A 13,249-nucleotide genomic window follows, 5' to 3' on the forward strand; every position below is an offset into this window, starting at 1 on the left:
ATGGGAATGGAAAAAATAACTTTGGGACTCTGCCGTCCCTCTAATGAATTTGACCGTATTCAAATTAGACTAATTAAATAATCGATAAATTGATGAATATATCTAAAAAAAAAAAAATTAGATGTTTAGAGAAAGCTTCTCTACAGTGAATATCACAAGAACTCAAATTAAATGCTTATTTGAATGGGCTTCTCCTTATCCAAAAGCTGATTCTTTTAAAAGAAACAAGAAAAGTGTTTTTGATTTTTTTTTGGGCTATTTGGATATGAGATTTTAATAAAAACAGAAGCAGTACAAAAGCCAAAATATTATTTTTTTGAAAAGTTAAAAATTCCGGCTTCTCTGAAAAATAGAAGTCAAAAGCTACTTTGACCAATATTACCCATCTCCTTCGACGCTCTCTTCTTGGTCAATAGTTACCTTCCTCTTGAGGCCTTGAAGGAGGCAGATAGCAAGTGCTCCAACTTCAGAGACTCTTGGGATCAATTTGAGGAAGGAGCGGGTGGGTGGTTGATGGCGGCGATTGAGTTGATTCCGATAGCATTGTTGCCATTGAGAATGGAGTCCATTTCCATTGGGAATAGAGGAGAAAATGAAATCTCAAGTTGTAAGTAGATAAATGTTGCAACAAAAATGATCAATTTTTGTGTCTGTCAACTATGTGATAGCCAACCCATACGGGAATCTAAAGAGTCGTTTAGTTCAACATGGTGGTAGCATACAATGTTGTGTGCCATGCTTGATAGATAATAAGTCACTCAACCATTATTTCGTTGTACCAGGTTTACGAGGAAGTTAAATGCATGGAAACCACCTAGGATATTCGGAGGATAGAATAGATGGGGATATTGTCCCAAAACATACTGAGAATGTGTGTCACGGAGGGGAGGAGGTGGCATGAAAATGGAGTGAGTAACAAGAGTACAACATTCATTTTATATTTAGAAAGTGTTTTTTTTTAATATTCAAATGATATTTTTATTTAAAAGCACATTTCAAATATTGCATCCAAACACAAAATAATATTGACTTTTAAAAAAAGTTCTTTTAAAAAAACAACTCATAAAAAATTCTTCTTTTTGAAAATCCATCCAAACGGCCCTTAACTGATACATAAATAAAAACAAGTTTCACCGGACATAGCTAATTAGCTATTGTAGAATCAGATGTAGCATAAATATATTGCGATTTAATCACTTTTATAATATTTGATCAATCATTTTTATGTGAAAATTTCATATTTATCTCTCATGATAAATATTAAATAAAAAAAATTCTATAAAAATTTATTAACAGAGAAAAATAAAAATTTTAATATAATAAAATATAATATCCTATAATTTACAAAATAAAGTAAGTGATACGCTTTAAAAAATAAAGCAGAAAGTTAAAATTATTAACTAAAAGTTAAGAACTAAAACTTTAATAATATATACAATAAATTATAATATTTTATATTATTTATTTTTTAATCAATCTCAATAATTTTGGGGCTTTATTAATCTCATGTGGCATAAGAGAAGCTCTCTTATGTCATAGAGATAGTTATGAGTGAGACTCACTCACTTAAAAAAAAAAAAAACAATACGAAAGTCGATGTATGTGTAGGGAGAAAAATATTCTCCTACGACATAAGATAATATTTTCCAATAATTTTGCAATTTACGTGTTAACCCGCATAACTATGTCCTGAATATGTGATGTTGATTGGAACTTGGAAGTATTCTAGAATAAGACGATACGTTGCGGTGTCTAAACTCGAAACCCTCAACTCCGTCCTCTCTTCTCTCCCCATCCGAGTAGTTCCCGCTTTGAACCTTTATAATAAATCTCTCAATTTTGTTTATGGAAAAATATTTGGTTTTAATAAAGTAGAAAATGTGTATCATTTTAAAGTTGTGACATTTTAAGGGAGAGAGAAAGAGATAGATAAAGAAGGTGAGATAGTTGACAAAAAAAAATAAAGATGTGGGTCCCACCTCTTTGTGAAAGTGAAAGGATATAAGTTATGTCATTTAAAAGGATAAATATTTTTTTCTTTAATAGATGGTTATTTTAATTAATATTAATATTTTTATCTAAAGAATTTTTTTTTCATACTTTTTATTGTGTATTTTTTTTCGAGTTTAGTGTTTGTCATTTTAAAAGACATAAGTTATGTCATTTTAGGAGAGAGATAAACACAGAAAAATGAAAATCATGGTAGAGAGAAAATTGATGGTTTTTTTAATTTAAAATTTAAATTTTCTGTGTATATTTATCTTAAAATGACATAACTTTCTGTCATTTAAAATCACAAATAATTCTCTCTCTCTTTTCTCATCTGAATGACTCAATTTTATGTTTGTTAGAAGTGCAAACACTAATCTATTTTTTTTAAAGAAAAACTTTTCTTATATGTGATAAATTTTTCTTCTACACATAGAAAACTATGCTACCTCCTTCTTTTTTATTTTTTAGGTGGTGAAATCCACACAAATTTATCTATATCACGTTGAGATAACTTATCTCCTTCGGCCTTGACATTAACAGAACCCTTCTTTTAATACATAAAAGAAAGTTAAAGAATCGTCCTTGTTTCTGTTTATCGTTTTGCATTTCAATATAAGCTTTATTTTTTTTATCAACTTGTTTGCCTTTTTGGTTCTATAAATTCTGCGCTTCAAGCAGCGCGAATCCCCTCCCACTTTTCTTCTTCTTCTTTCTTACCACACTTTTTAGATATTTATTATATACCTTAATGGTTCCGTGAGAGCTCTGCCTCTGTACCGTATTAAGCCTTTCTTCTACATGTTCTCTCTCAGTTATGATTGATTGAGCTTCAGCTCCTGATTTCTTGATCCCTTCTGAGCATCAACACCATTTTTTTTTTTTATATATTTATTTCCAAGCTCATCTTAAATGCCCAACATCTTGTTCTTGATGTTTGAGATTCATGTATCAAATTCTCAGTGAAATATTATTTTCTGGGTGTATGATCAATTCCACTGTTAGACGCAGGACCCATCTAGTTCAATCCTTCTCAGTTGTTTTCCTTTACTGGCTCTACTACGTTTCATGATTTCTAACCCTCTCCTAGTTTCTGATTATTAAAGTATATTATTATTACTATTATTATCTGCAATATTTTTCTGGTTTTGTGTTTAGTCTAGTGTCTGGGTCCTGCGAACAAGTGTCCATCTTCTTTGTTAAACTTTTGAATAATTTTAAGCTTGTATCGGTCTCTCTCACATGGCTTCCTCAAGTGGAACATCTTCAGGATCATCTCTGCTTCAAAACTCTGGTTCAGAGGAGGACTTGCAGGCGTTGATGGATCAGAGGAAGAGGAAGAGAATGATATCAAACCGTGAATCTGCAAGGCGATCTCGAATGAGGAAACAGAAGCACTTGGATGATCTTGCTTCTCAGGTGGCTCAGCTCAGGAACGAGACTCACCAGATACTCACATCCCTCAACCTCACTACCCAACAGTACTTGACTATTGAGGCTGAAAACTCAGTTCTGAGAGCTCAAGTGGGTGAGCTAAGCCACAGGCTAGGGTCTTTGAACGAAATTATCGACCTCTTCAATGCCACCAATGGGTTTTTTGGTTCTTCTGCAGGGGCACCAAGCTCCTTCAATGAGCCCCCCAATAGCTTCTTCAACCCTTTAAATATGGCCTATGTGAACCAACCAATCATGGCTTCTGCAGACATGTTGCTGTACTGAGATGAGATCTATTGGGCTTTCTGGATTTTAGATAGAGAGAGAAAAGAGGGGTATTGTACTATTATTGTTGATTTCTTTTAGGTTTGAGTCTGTTGAGAAATTGTAATCAGTGTCATATATGCCAGATAGTGTGTGATGGAATAATCATGAATGTGTATTGTATCATAAAGCGGGTAAGCTTGTTGGGTGCTGGTTCTGTAAATGGGCCCTTGTAGTGTTCAGAGATCGGTCTATTAAGGTTGTGTGATTTGAGCCACTATTATGATGTAACTCTCCTTTGCTATATTATAATAATATTGACCAAGTTCTCTATTTGGTTAATTCTTTTCTTTTTTTAAAAAAAAAAACGTGTCCCTTTTGGTCGAATGCTCTGTATAATTAATATTATATACTTTAATTAGTGCTTTGTTTGACTAAACTTGAGATGGTATACAATTTTGCTACTTGCTCTTGATCTTAAATGATAGTTTAGTGGACAAAGTTGAATTCATTACAATAGTAATTCTGGTTTGGACTTTTTGATATGATGCAAGCACTATTCCAATCAGCGGGCGTATGCATAAATTTTACTTTTCTTTGTATGTTGTGTTCTTTTCAGTGGGTTTTTTGCTGATCAGTATTCTCTTTTGATCCCACAAGATAGGAGTTAGGTTTATGGAGCTTTTATATAATTCATACAGAATGATAGGCAAGGAAAATAGGCATTAGCAATTTTCCACGACTCTTGGTAGAAGATTAGGTGAAGAATTAGCATAAGTAAACAATTAAAGCTGTTATTACTAAGTAGCGGATTAAGATTCAAAGAGATTATACTAACTAGAAATATATTCGGTTTGTCTAGAGAGGCCTCGTGTAATCCCCAGAGATACGCATCTTAATTGAAAGAAAAGTCCAAAAGTGACCAGCAAAAGAAAAGGACAATTGCTGAGGAGAGTTGGCCATGGCACCCAAACTAATTATCTCCTCATAATAGTTTTGCAGTTTAGAACAAGTTCCTTGAAATGGGAAACATACAAATATGTCCTGGTCAGTGTGTGACTGTGACATCTCTAACTCCAATTGAGAACCATTGTTTTCCTAGATATTATCTTAGCTAGCTTATGTTCCATAGAAGACATTTCAGGTCTAAGATTTTTCATTTTCGTTTTGATTTGTCATAGGTAAGACAAATTAAATATCATTTTAATATAGAAGCGACAAACTAACCACTAAGAAAATGAAAAGCAAAGGTATCAACTTTGGGTTAAAGCTGCTACACCAAGTTTATGGAAAGTTATAAAGAGGCACGTTTTAGTGAAAGAGCAGAGATCAGTGCCCTCATGTTGTGAGGGTACAAGTTCCACGTGCTAGGAACAAAGTTTTCAGAGCAAGTATCTTTTAGACATGGAATTAAAAGCTCAGAACTGAAGTCAGGGTTTGCATATACTGTGTTAAGCTCTGTAACTTTTACCTAAATCTTGTTATTAAGTTAATAGCAAGTGAGATCAAGCATGTGGTTTAGTCACATGGAGCTTACTCAAATTCAGTTTAAAGTATATCAAACATTGTAATTTGATTTAGCTACTAAGGAATCTTACTGGAGTGCTATGGTACAAATTAAAATGGACCAGGAATCGCTGCAACAAACAGAAAATAGAAAGTTACAAGTTGAAATGCTCCTATTACAGGGAACTGTAATAACTTGGTTGTTTGATAGCTTTATACCCAATTTTGTTCCATTTATTGTATGTTTTACATAGTTTTGTTCTGATGGAAAAAAGGAGGATGCAGTGCTTCTTGGAATAGGAAAGGCTGCCTGCTCCTAGATATTGGAGTTAATGCCTCAAAAAGGAAAAGTAAACACGCCAACTTGTACTTATAAAGTCGTTTATTTTAAAAAAATAGAAAAGAGTTATAAATGGTGTTTTAAAACTGTCATTCCAATCCTTTGTATTATAGTATGTAATAAATATTAAATTATAAACATTATATCTAACAAATAAAAATGATCGAACTATAAGTCTTTCAATCCTCAAACAAAATAGCTGGTCATTATCAGTACTGGGTCACCGAAACCCAAGTCGATCTGACTGGTTTGAGCCGAATTTTAAATCACTGAGTTTAAGTAACTTGTTTTTTTTCTACTCTAGTTATGAATTTTTTTTTTTTAGAAATATTATTTCGTTACGCAGATGAAAATTTCTATGGATCTTAAATTGTCTGTAGCAAATAGTTTTATCTTTTCTTCATAAAATATCACCATTTTTTTGTAGGGAAATTTTTGAATGATCGTATCTCTGTTTAATGAAATCCATTTTTGCTTGCAAAGATGGGATTTATATCCAGATCTTTGGAATACTTGATTAAAATAAGGGAAAAAAATGAAAAATATATCTTGCATAAATTACACTCTGAAAAATTAAAAGGCTAAGGAACTTGACAAAATAAGCTCCAACTTAATTTTTAGATAAATGTTAGTTTTACATACAAAAATTCTCATATATCTCATATATTGGGGTGAAACAATTTTATTAACTTGCTTTCAATAGTAACTTGTTATATTATTAACAAAATTTTCTTACCTCAACATACGTGAAATTCCAACACTCGACATTTTTTTTGTAACTTCAATACATAAAAATTGTTTTTAATTTTTTTTCCCTAAGATTCCAGCACTTTTTCGCTTCTCCATCTCACATAGTGACCACAAACAATACACACACGCGCGCGCGAGATATTGCTATATTTTTTTATTTTTTTTTTAAGTTCTCAATCACTACACATTTGTCTTTGTATGCTACATGTTCTTCCACAAAATACAAAACATTATTCGGGGTCGACTTGAGGGCTGCCAATGCTAAGCTCACAGCCCAAAGATATTAAAATATAGTTTCATGGGTACTTACGCTTACGCATCTTAAATAATCTTAAAAATAAGACTTCCATCAAAATCACCTCTCGGAAGTAATTTAAGGACGTCGTGCATAAAAACAAACAAAAATTAATGTTCGAAGTATAATGTGTCAATGTATATATTACTAAAAACCATTGTAAGTATTTACTTAGCAACTTCAATTTGAAGAATAGTTAAGTTCTTAATCAATCTTAATGATGAATTAGTCTAAAATAAAAATAGAATTTCAACATAAAATAATAATTGAGTTTTTACACTTTTACACTTCAATTAAGGACAAATACATTGTGTACGAAGGAGCGTGATAAGTATAAAATCGTTCATTGACTTTTACCTAAACTTTTAAAAAGTTATTTCTTTACACTATATATACATTGTCCACAATTACTTATACTCCTCCATTCTTTGTATTTATTTTTATTTTATTTTGAATATTTCGACCATAATTATTTTTTTGAGATGAGTTGATTCTTGAATATCTCCAAAATTTTTAATTCTTTGAATCTGTTAAGAGACTATTCCTCCATTCTTTTGTATTTTTACTCACAAACTAAACGGTAAACCTAACATAGGAAGGAAATAAATTAAAGGGTTCGCTTTTTGTTATGTGACATGATTAGAGCACTTTCCTGCACACACAAATCAAGTGTGGGTCCCACGCTTAAAAAAAAAAGTCATACTAAAATCAGGATACGACGTCGTATCCTTAAGATACAGAATCAGATCATTCCTATAACATGATTCTTATATTTTCCTAAATTAAAACACAGAAAATTCTCAAAATAAACAAAAAATAAATGTGAAACAAAGAAAAGGCGTTAAGTGGTGGAGTGAAAAAGCATGCAAAAGAGCTAACCAAGAAGCCACATTACAACCATCTAGAATACATTGTAGGACAAAAACCAATTGGTACATGAAGAGATGTGATTCTTCGTTAATCCGTGTGTGATTCTATTGTCAAATATGGTAGCCTTAGATTGAGTATCATGTAAGGCTTTGACTCAATGGCGGCAAAACAAGAGAGGTAGCCAAACATTGTGCATAAAGAATGAAGCAACAGTGATCCGTTTCATTTATCCAAAATAGTATAAAGTAGAAATTTCCACTTACCATGTATATCAACGTAAAAGTTAAAAAACAAAAAACAAAAAACATTTTTTCAGGGTTCAACTGATCCAACAAGAATATGAGATTAAAGAGGAAAATTCCGAGTTGTTTTTTTCAGTGCCAAAATCCATAAAGTTGCTGAGTTAGAAGCTTAATGGCTACTGCTGAATTGGCATATTTTTCACTGCATATAACGAGATTTCAATTGGAGGGTTGACAACAAATTTAGGAGAATAATTTGAAACTTTCAAACGGGACTTGAATTATAATCTGTTGTATGGAACTTAATCTGCAATTTTTAATTTGTATTAAGGAATAAAACCCTAAGATTTAGTTCTTATCAGACTTATTCCTTTCCTGCATATTCTTTTCTCTTTCCAGGCTTAAATACTCAGGTTCCTTCTCTTAATTGTGGGTACACAAATGAAATGAAGAAAGAATAATTCTCAATTTACAAAAAGAAATTAGAAAAATGGACGGTTTAGTGGTCATCAGATGAAAGCAAATATATAATATATATTTTAGCGATGCTCTATGGTGGTCCAATGTTGTGTGAGGGAATAGAATGCAAGATTTCTGTTTTAGGAACAAAAAATCTTTTACAGTAACATTTCAATCAGATAAAAAGCTTCTCTTTTATCCAGGTTACTAGCATTTGGAACCATTATTAGAAAAAATACCTCTTGTTTTCAATTTCGTCATGTATTCCTTTCTAGAAGTAAAGACTTGAGATGCAATTCTAGTGAAAAACTATTGGTACTCATCCTTTGTTTTTTTGTGCTAAAATATTGATAAAGATTCCCACCCCCTGAAATAATAGGCTTAGCTACAAGAATGATGAGTTTGAACTTGGTATCCATCATTTGCTTAACTGACAAAAAAGTTAAAAAGGTGAGACCACCCAAGTTTACATTTCAATATTTTCTCCTGGTTAAGAAATATAAAAGAACAAAGATGAGAAAGACATTAAGATTAACAACCAAAAATGATGAATTTGGTGTACTTTGGTATTCTGGTTTTATAATTATGCGTCCGGGAGAGAAAAAGTGTACGAAAATCTTATTATTATATTATTATGTATGCATATAGGTCCAACATTTGAAAAAAGAGTACAAGGATGATGAAATCTCCCCATGATGCCTTCTTTTTGGATTTGATTACATGTAAGAAAGTTAAGTTTAGGGCATTTATTTATAGGAAATGGGGTGAGCATGTGGCCAGCCATGCTATTGAATGGTTCACATGCTTTGGTAAAAAGTCGTCCTAATTCTGAGTATATTTAGTAGTGGCTTAATTTTTTAATCGGGATCTAATTGAAGCAGGTTATAGTGATGTGCTTATCAGCCAGAGTGCTCTAGAAGACTATAATTAACTATGCAGCACCGCTACGACACGAGACACGTGGCACGATACGACATTTCGATACGTCAATCTTAAAAAATTATGAATTTCGACACGTTGGGACATATTTTAATCTTAAATAATATTTTTAATTTGTATAGTGTATATGTCATTTAATATCTAATAATTTAACAAAAATATAAAACTAAATTAATAATACCCATCAACATGTTATAAAGATGGAAGCTTTAATAAAAAAAATAAGAATTGGGATGAGAGAGATATAATAAGAGATCAAATCATATTAGAGAGAGATCAGAGAGAAGGAGATACAACAAGAGCGTGATAGGAATTGACAACAATGATGCTGAGATGATCTCTTATCTACTTAAGGGAAAAAAAGACAAAAAAATAAAATTGATATGATCAGGTGGAAGCTTTATTAATATATTTTAACTTTTTTAAAAAAAATAAGTTTTTAAAAAAAAATTAAAAAAAAAATACGAAAATGTCATTTGACACGGTCAAATTCGCGTGTCGGAATGGTCAACGTGTCGAAAAAAGTTGACCGCGTGTCCGACACCGTGTCGGAGCGTGTCGCCGTGTCGGAGCGTGTCGGACACGACTATCCCTATTTTTACAAGTGTCCGTGCTTCCTTGATAATTAGTATACCTATGTTATTTAAGATACCCTAATTAATAAGAAGAGAACAAAGAATTCAAGAGTAAGTTGAATGACAATACGGTGTCTAAGTGATATGTGATAAAATTAACAGTGAGCATCATTTATAGAGGGGGAGAAGGGGCCGGAGACAGTTTTTTTTTTTTTTTTTTTTAATTTCCCTTTGCAAACAGTTTTTCAGAAAAATTCAAATTGGTAACCATAAATCCCTAAAGTTCATATTAGGGGTTCTAAGAATTGAAGTTAACTAGAATTCACCAGGTCAAGTTATATCTCAGCTGTGGGTGCGCATATAGGGCATCAAAATGGGGATAGATGTTTTTAATAAATATAAGAAAAGTGATACTCAAAGTTTCCTCCTTAATTAATTGATTTCGGTTAGTCCTTGATTGTATTTGGCCCCTAACTAATATTTTATTATTAATTTTTTCCTCTAATTGATTGGTTTCAATCAATCTTAATTGATTAATATTTGTCCAACCAGTTAGACACTAGACTAGAATCTTCACATGTTTGCTACAACAAATAAAGCCTTCCTCACACTTCAGAAGATTCACATAATCATTCTTTATTCTCTCACTCTTGATTTTGGACAAAGATCTAAGCAGCTTTTCTCGGGTGAATAGTAAGTGCACGCTACCAACTAAACCCATGTTAACCCTCCAGAACGATCACGAGGGAATCAGTTTGCGTCACCGTCAAAGCAAAACTATTATTAGGACAATAATCATGTCACGCCACGACAATTCATAACAATTTGCAAACTTACCGTGTTCTTCTTTACTTTTTTTTAATTGATTATTGTCGTCTTCTCTATTTGTATCAACAAATATAAGGTGAAAATGCCAATGTATTATATTTTTTTTTTTCATTTTTTAATGTTTCAATTGAAAAAAAGAGAGTTCAATAATTATCAGAGTTTAATCTTAATTCACTCTTAGTATTAAGTTTTTTTACATTATTATGTAATGATGTGTTGAGAAGTGATTACAAAAGTTAAAAATGCAAAATAATGATCGTGATATATATAGTAAATTTTTTTAAAGATTTGATAACAACATATGAAAGCGTAAATTGACAGTGATACAAATAGAATCTATTATCGAATATCAATATCTTTAACTAAATAAAAGAACGTATGCATTCATAGTTCTAATTAATTCTTTCGCTAAATTCAATATATATATATATATATATATATATATATATATATATATATATATATATATATATATATATATCACGTACCTGCAAATCATCAACATTACCTGACCAAATAACTTCCAAAGAATGAATGCAGTTCTTCATCTCGTATATCTTTTTCTGAATCAGTGTTTTACGTACGTATAAACGAATAGAAAACCATCTAGCTATTTAGTAAATGACCAATATACTCTAAATGCGCATGTTTATAATGGATTATGGATCGAAGTATATCCCATCTCAGTGCTCATTATCCAATATAATGAGCTTATTAGAAATAACATTTCCCGTTTATTGATATTTGATCAGAAGAGGACCACGTTCATGAGTTTAGTTTAAAATCAGCAATCGTGTCCATACAACCGATGAACATTCCTTGACATCTGCATTTTGTTAAAATGGCCAAATAGGCATCAAAGATAGCAGCTTATGTGACTTTACATGGGTATTTCTCTACAAGTTTTGTTTTTACACGTTACAACATTCAATCCAAGGAAAATTCTCGTGCTATCAGTAATCTTTACAAGAGCAGTTTCCGTTTTTGAAATGATGGAAACGTATTCTGTCTCCCACTATGATATCTCTTCGATATGTCTTAGAGATTAGTTTCATAAACTCATGAAAGTCTTCGCAAGACCTTAGGTTCTTCACAATCCGGATTTTGGACCCTTGACTTATATTGTTTAGTCCATAAGCAAGAGCAAGCTTCTCACTATGGTGAATGGTTTTTTCCTCATCATCTATCTCAAGCAAGACGTCTGATACTTTTGGATTATACCCTTCTTTTATTATTTTATCAACCATCTGATCCAATTTGACAAATATTTTCTCTGCTTCAGGGTGAATGTAATCTCCCATCATAAATTCATGTGCACCACCATCAACTTCAATCCTACTAGACCCTGGTGGCTTATTTAGTCCCTTTCTATTCATCAACTGTCTCACTTCTACCTTGTCACACCACTTCTCTACGGATGCATGAACATTGCTAGCAAGTATGTAACTTCCACTATCATCTGCACTCATCTCTTGTAGCTCATGATGCTTCATCAAACGTTCAGCCCTGTTATTATTCCCATAAACTTTGCAGGTCCATATCAGGGTCCTCCAAAGGACTGCATCAGGTTTAATAGGCATCATATTAATGAAATCTTCAGCTTCCTTCAAACGCCCTGATCTAGCGAGGAGGTCCACTAAGCAACCAAAATGTTGAATTGTAGGTTTTATACCATAACGCTTCTGCACATTACTGAAAACATGTAACCTTCATGAATCAAACCTGCATTCCTACACGCTGATAAATTAAACTGTTGTCATTGTCCTCTCATCAGGTGTTATTTTAGATGTTTCCATGTCAACAAACAAGTCAATAGCTTCCTTGCATAGCCCGTGACTAGCAAGGCCAGAAATCATTGCAGTCCAAACAAAAACATCTTTGTCCACAACATCATCAAATACCTCCCTTGCACTCTCTATACACCCACTTTTTGCATACATATCAACAAGCGTAGTGCTAAGTGCTAACATTAGCCTTATAATTAATTCACCTCTCCTTCACAATCACGTGCCCTTTCCTTCCCATACTCAATGCTCCTGAGTCCGCACATGCTCTTAAAACAGACGTCACTGTAGCATCATTCACCTCTACTCCAGTTTCCAACATTCTTTCGAACTTATTGACTCAGTAGGGTGATCATCATTAACAAGCCCACCAATCATGGATGTCCAAGAAACAACATCTCTATCAGGCATTTTCTCAAACAGCTAACATGCAATCCCCAAATTCCCAAACTGAGTACATATGAATCATCGCATTCTGAATATACAGATCCGAACCAAAACCCATCTTATTCATCAACCCGTGAAGCTGTTTTCCTTGACGGGTCAGTTTCAAACGGGCACAGGCCACAGCACTTGAATATGAAGGTATAATAAGTGAAGTTGTCGGGTGTGGTACGCGGATGGTGGGTTGTTCGAACATGATATCTTCCACGTATTATGTCCTATTTTATTATTTTACAAAAGGCTTTAACGTCATTTGGTAGAGGAAATTTTTTTTATCCGAGAATCTCGATTTTCAAAAATATGACCTTCCATTTATAATAATATCCGAAAATATAAAATTTAATAAAATTCAATTTTTCGAAAATCTTGAAAAATTCCGCATACCAAACGTCCCTTCAATGTTCTTCACTTCTTCTTGTCGATAAATTATTTCTTGTGACTCAAATAATTTGGATTAGGAGTTGAGAAATTTTTTATCATGATAAAATTTGATATAACCCTAAAATAAACAAAATTACAAAAATATATTT

At 32.5% G+C, this 13,249-nt stretch overlaps 1 protein-coding gene and 1 pseudogene across 1 annotated transcript; one reads left to right on the forward strand and one right to left on the reverse strand.

The window, feature by feature from the left end:
* The first annotated feature begins 2,597 nt into the window (after positions 1-2,597).
* Positions 2,598-4,007, forward strand: LOC133306643 (bZIP transcription factor 11-like). Its single transcript, XM_061506969.1, has one exon. It carries the CDS (start codon positions 3,232-3,234, stop codon positions 3,706-3,708), a length of 477 nt encoding a protein of 158 aa, XP_061362953.1. The 5' UTR covers positions 2,598-3,231; the 3' UTR covers positions 3,709-4,007.
* A 7,437-nt stretch (positions 4,008-11,444) lies between these two features.
* LOC133306613 (pentatricopeptide repeat-containing protein At4g21065-like) lies at positions 11,445-12,915 on the reverse strand (annotated as a pseudogene).
* Positions 12,916-13,249: the final 334 nt, after the last annotated feature.

This window comes from Gastrolobium bilobum, unplaced genomic scaffold, assembly GCF_033153095.1.
Source record: "Gastrolobium bilobum isolate Gb01-03AN ecotype WA unplaced genomic scaffold, APGP_CSIRO_Gbil_v1 utg27758, whole genome shotgun sequence".
Taxonomy (NCBI): domain Eukaryota; kingdom Viridiplantae; phylum Streptophyta; class Magnoliopsida; order Fabales; family Fabaceae; genus Gastrolobium; species Gastrolobium bilobum.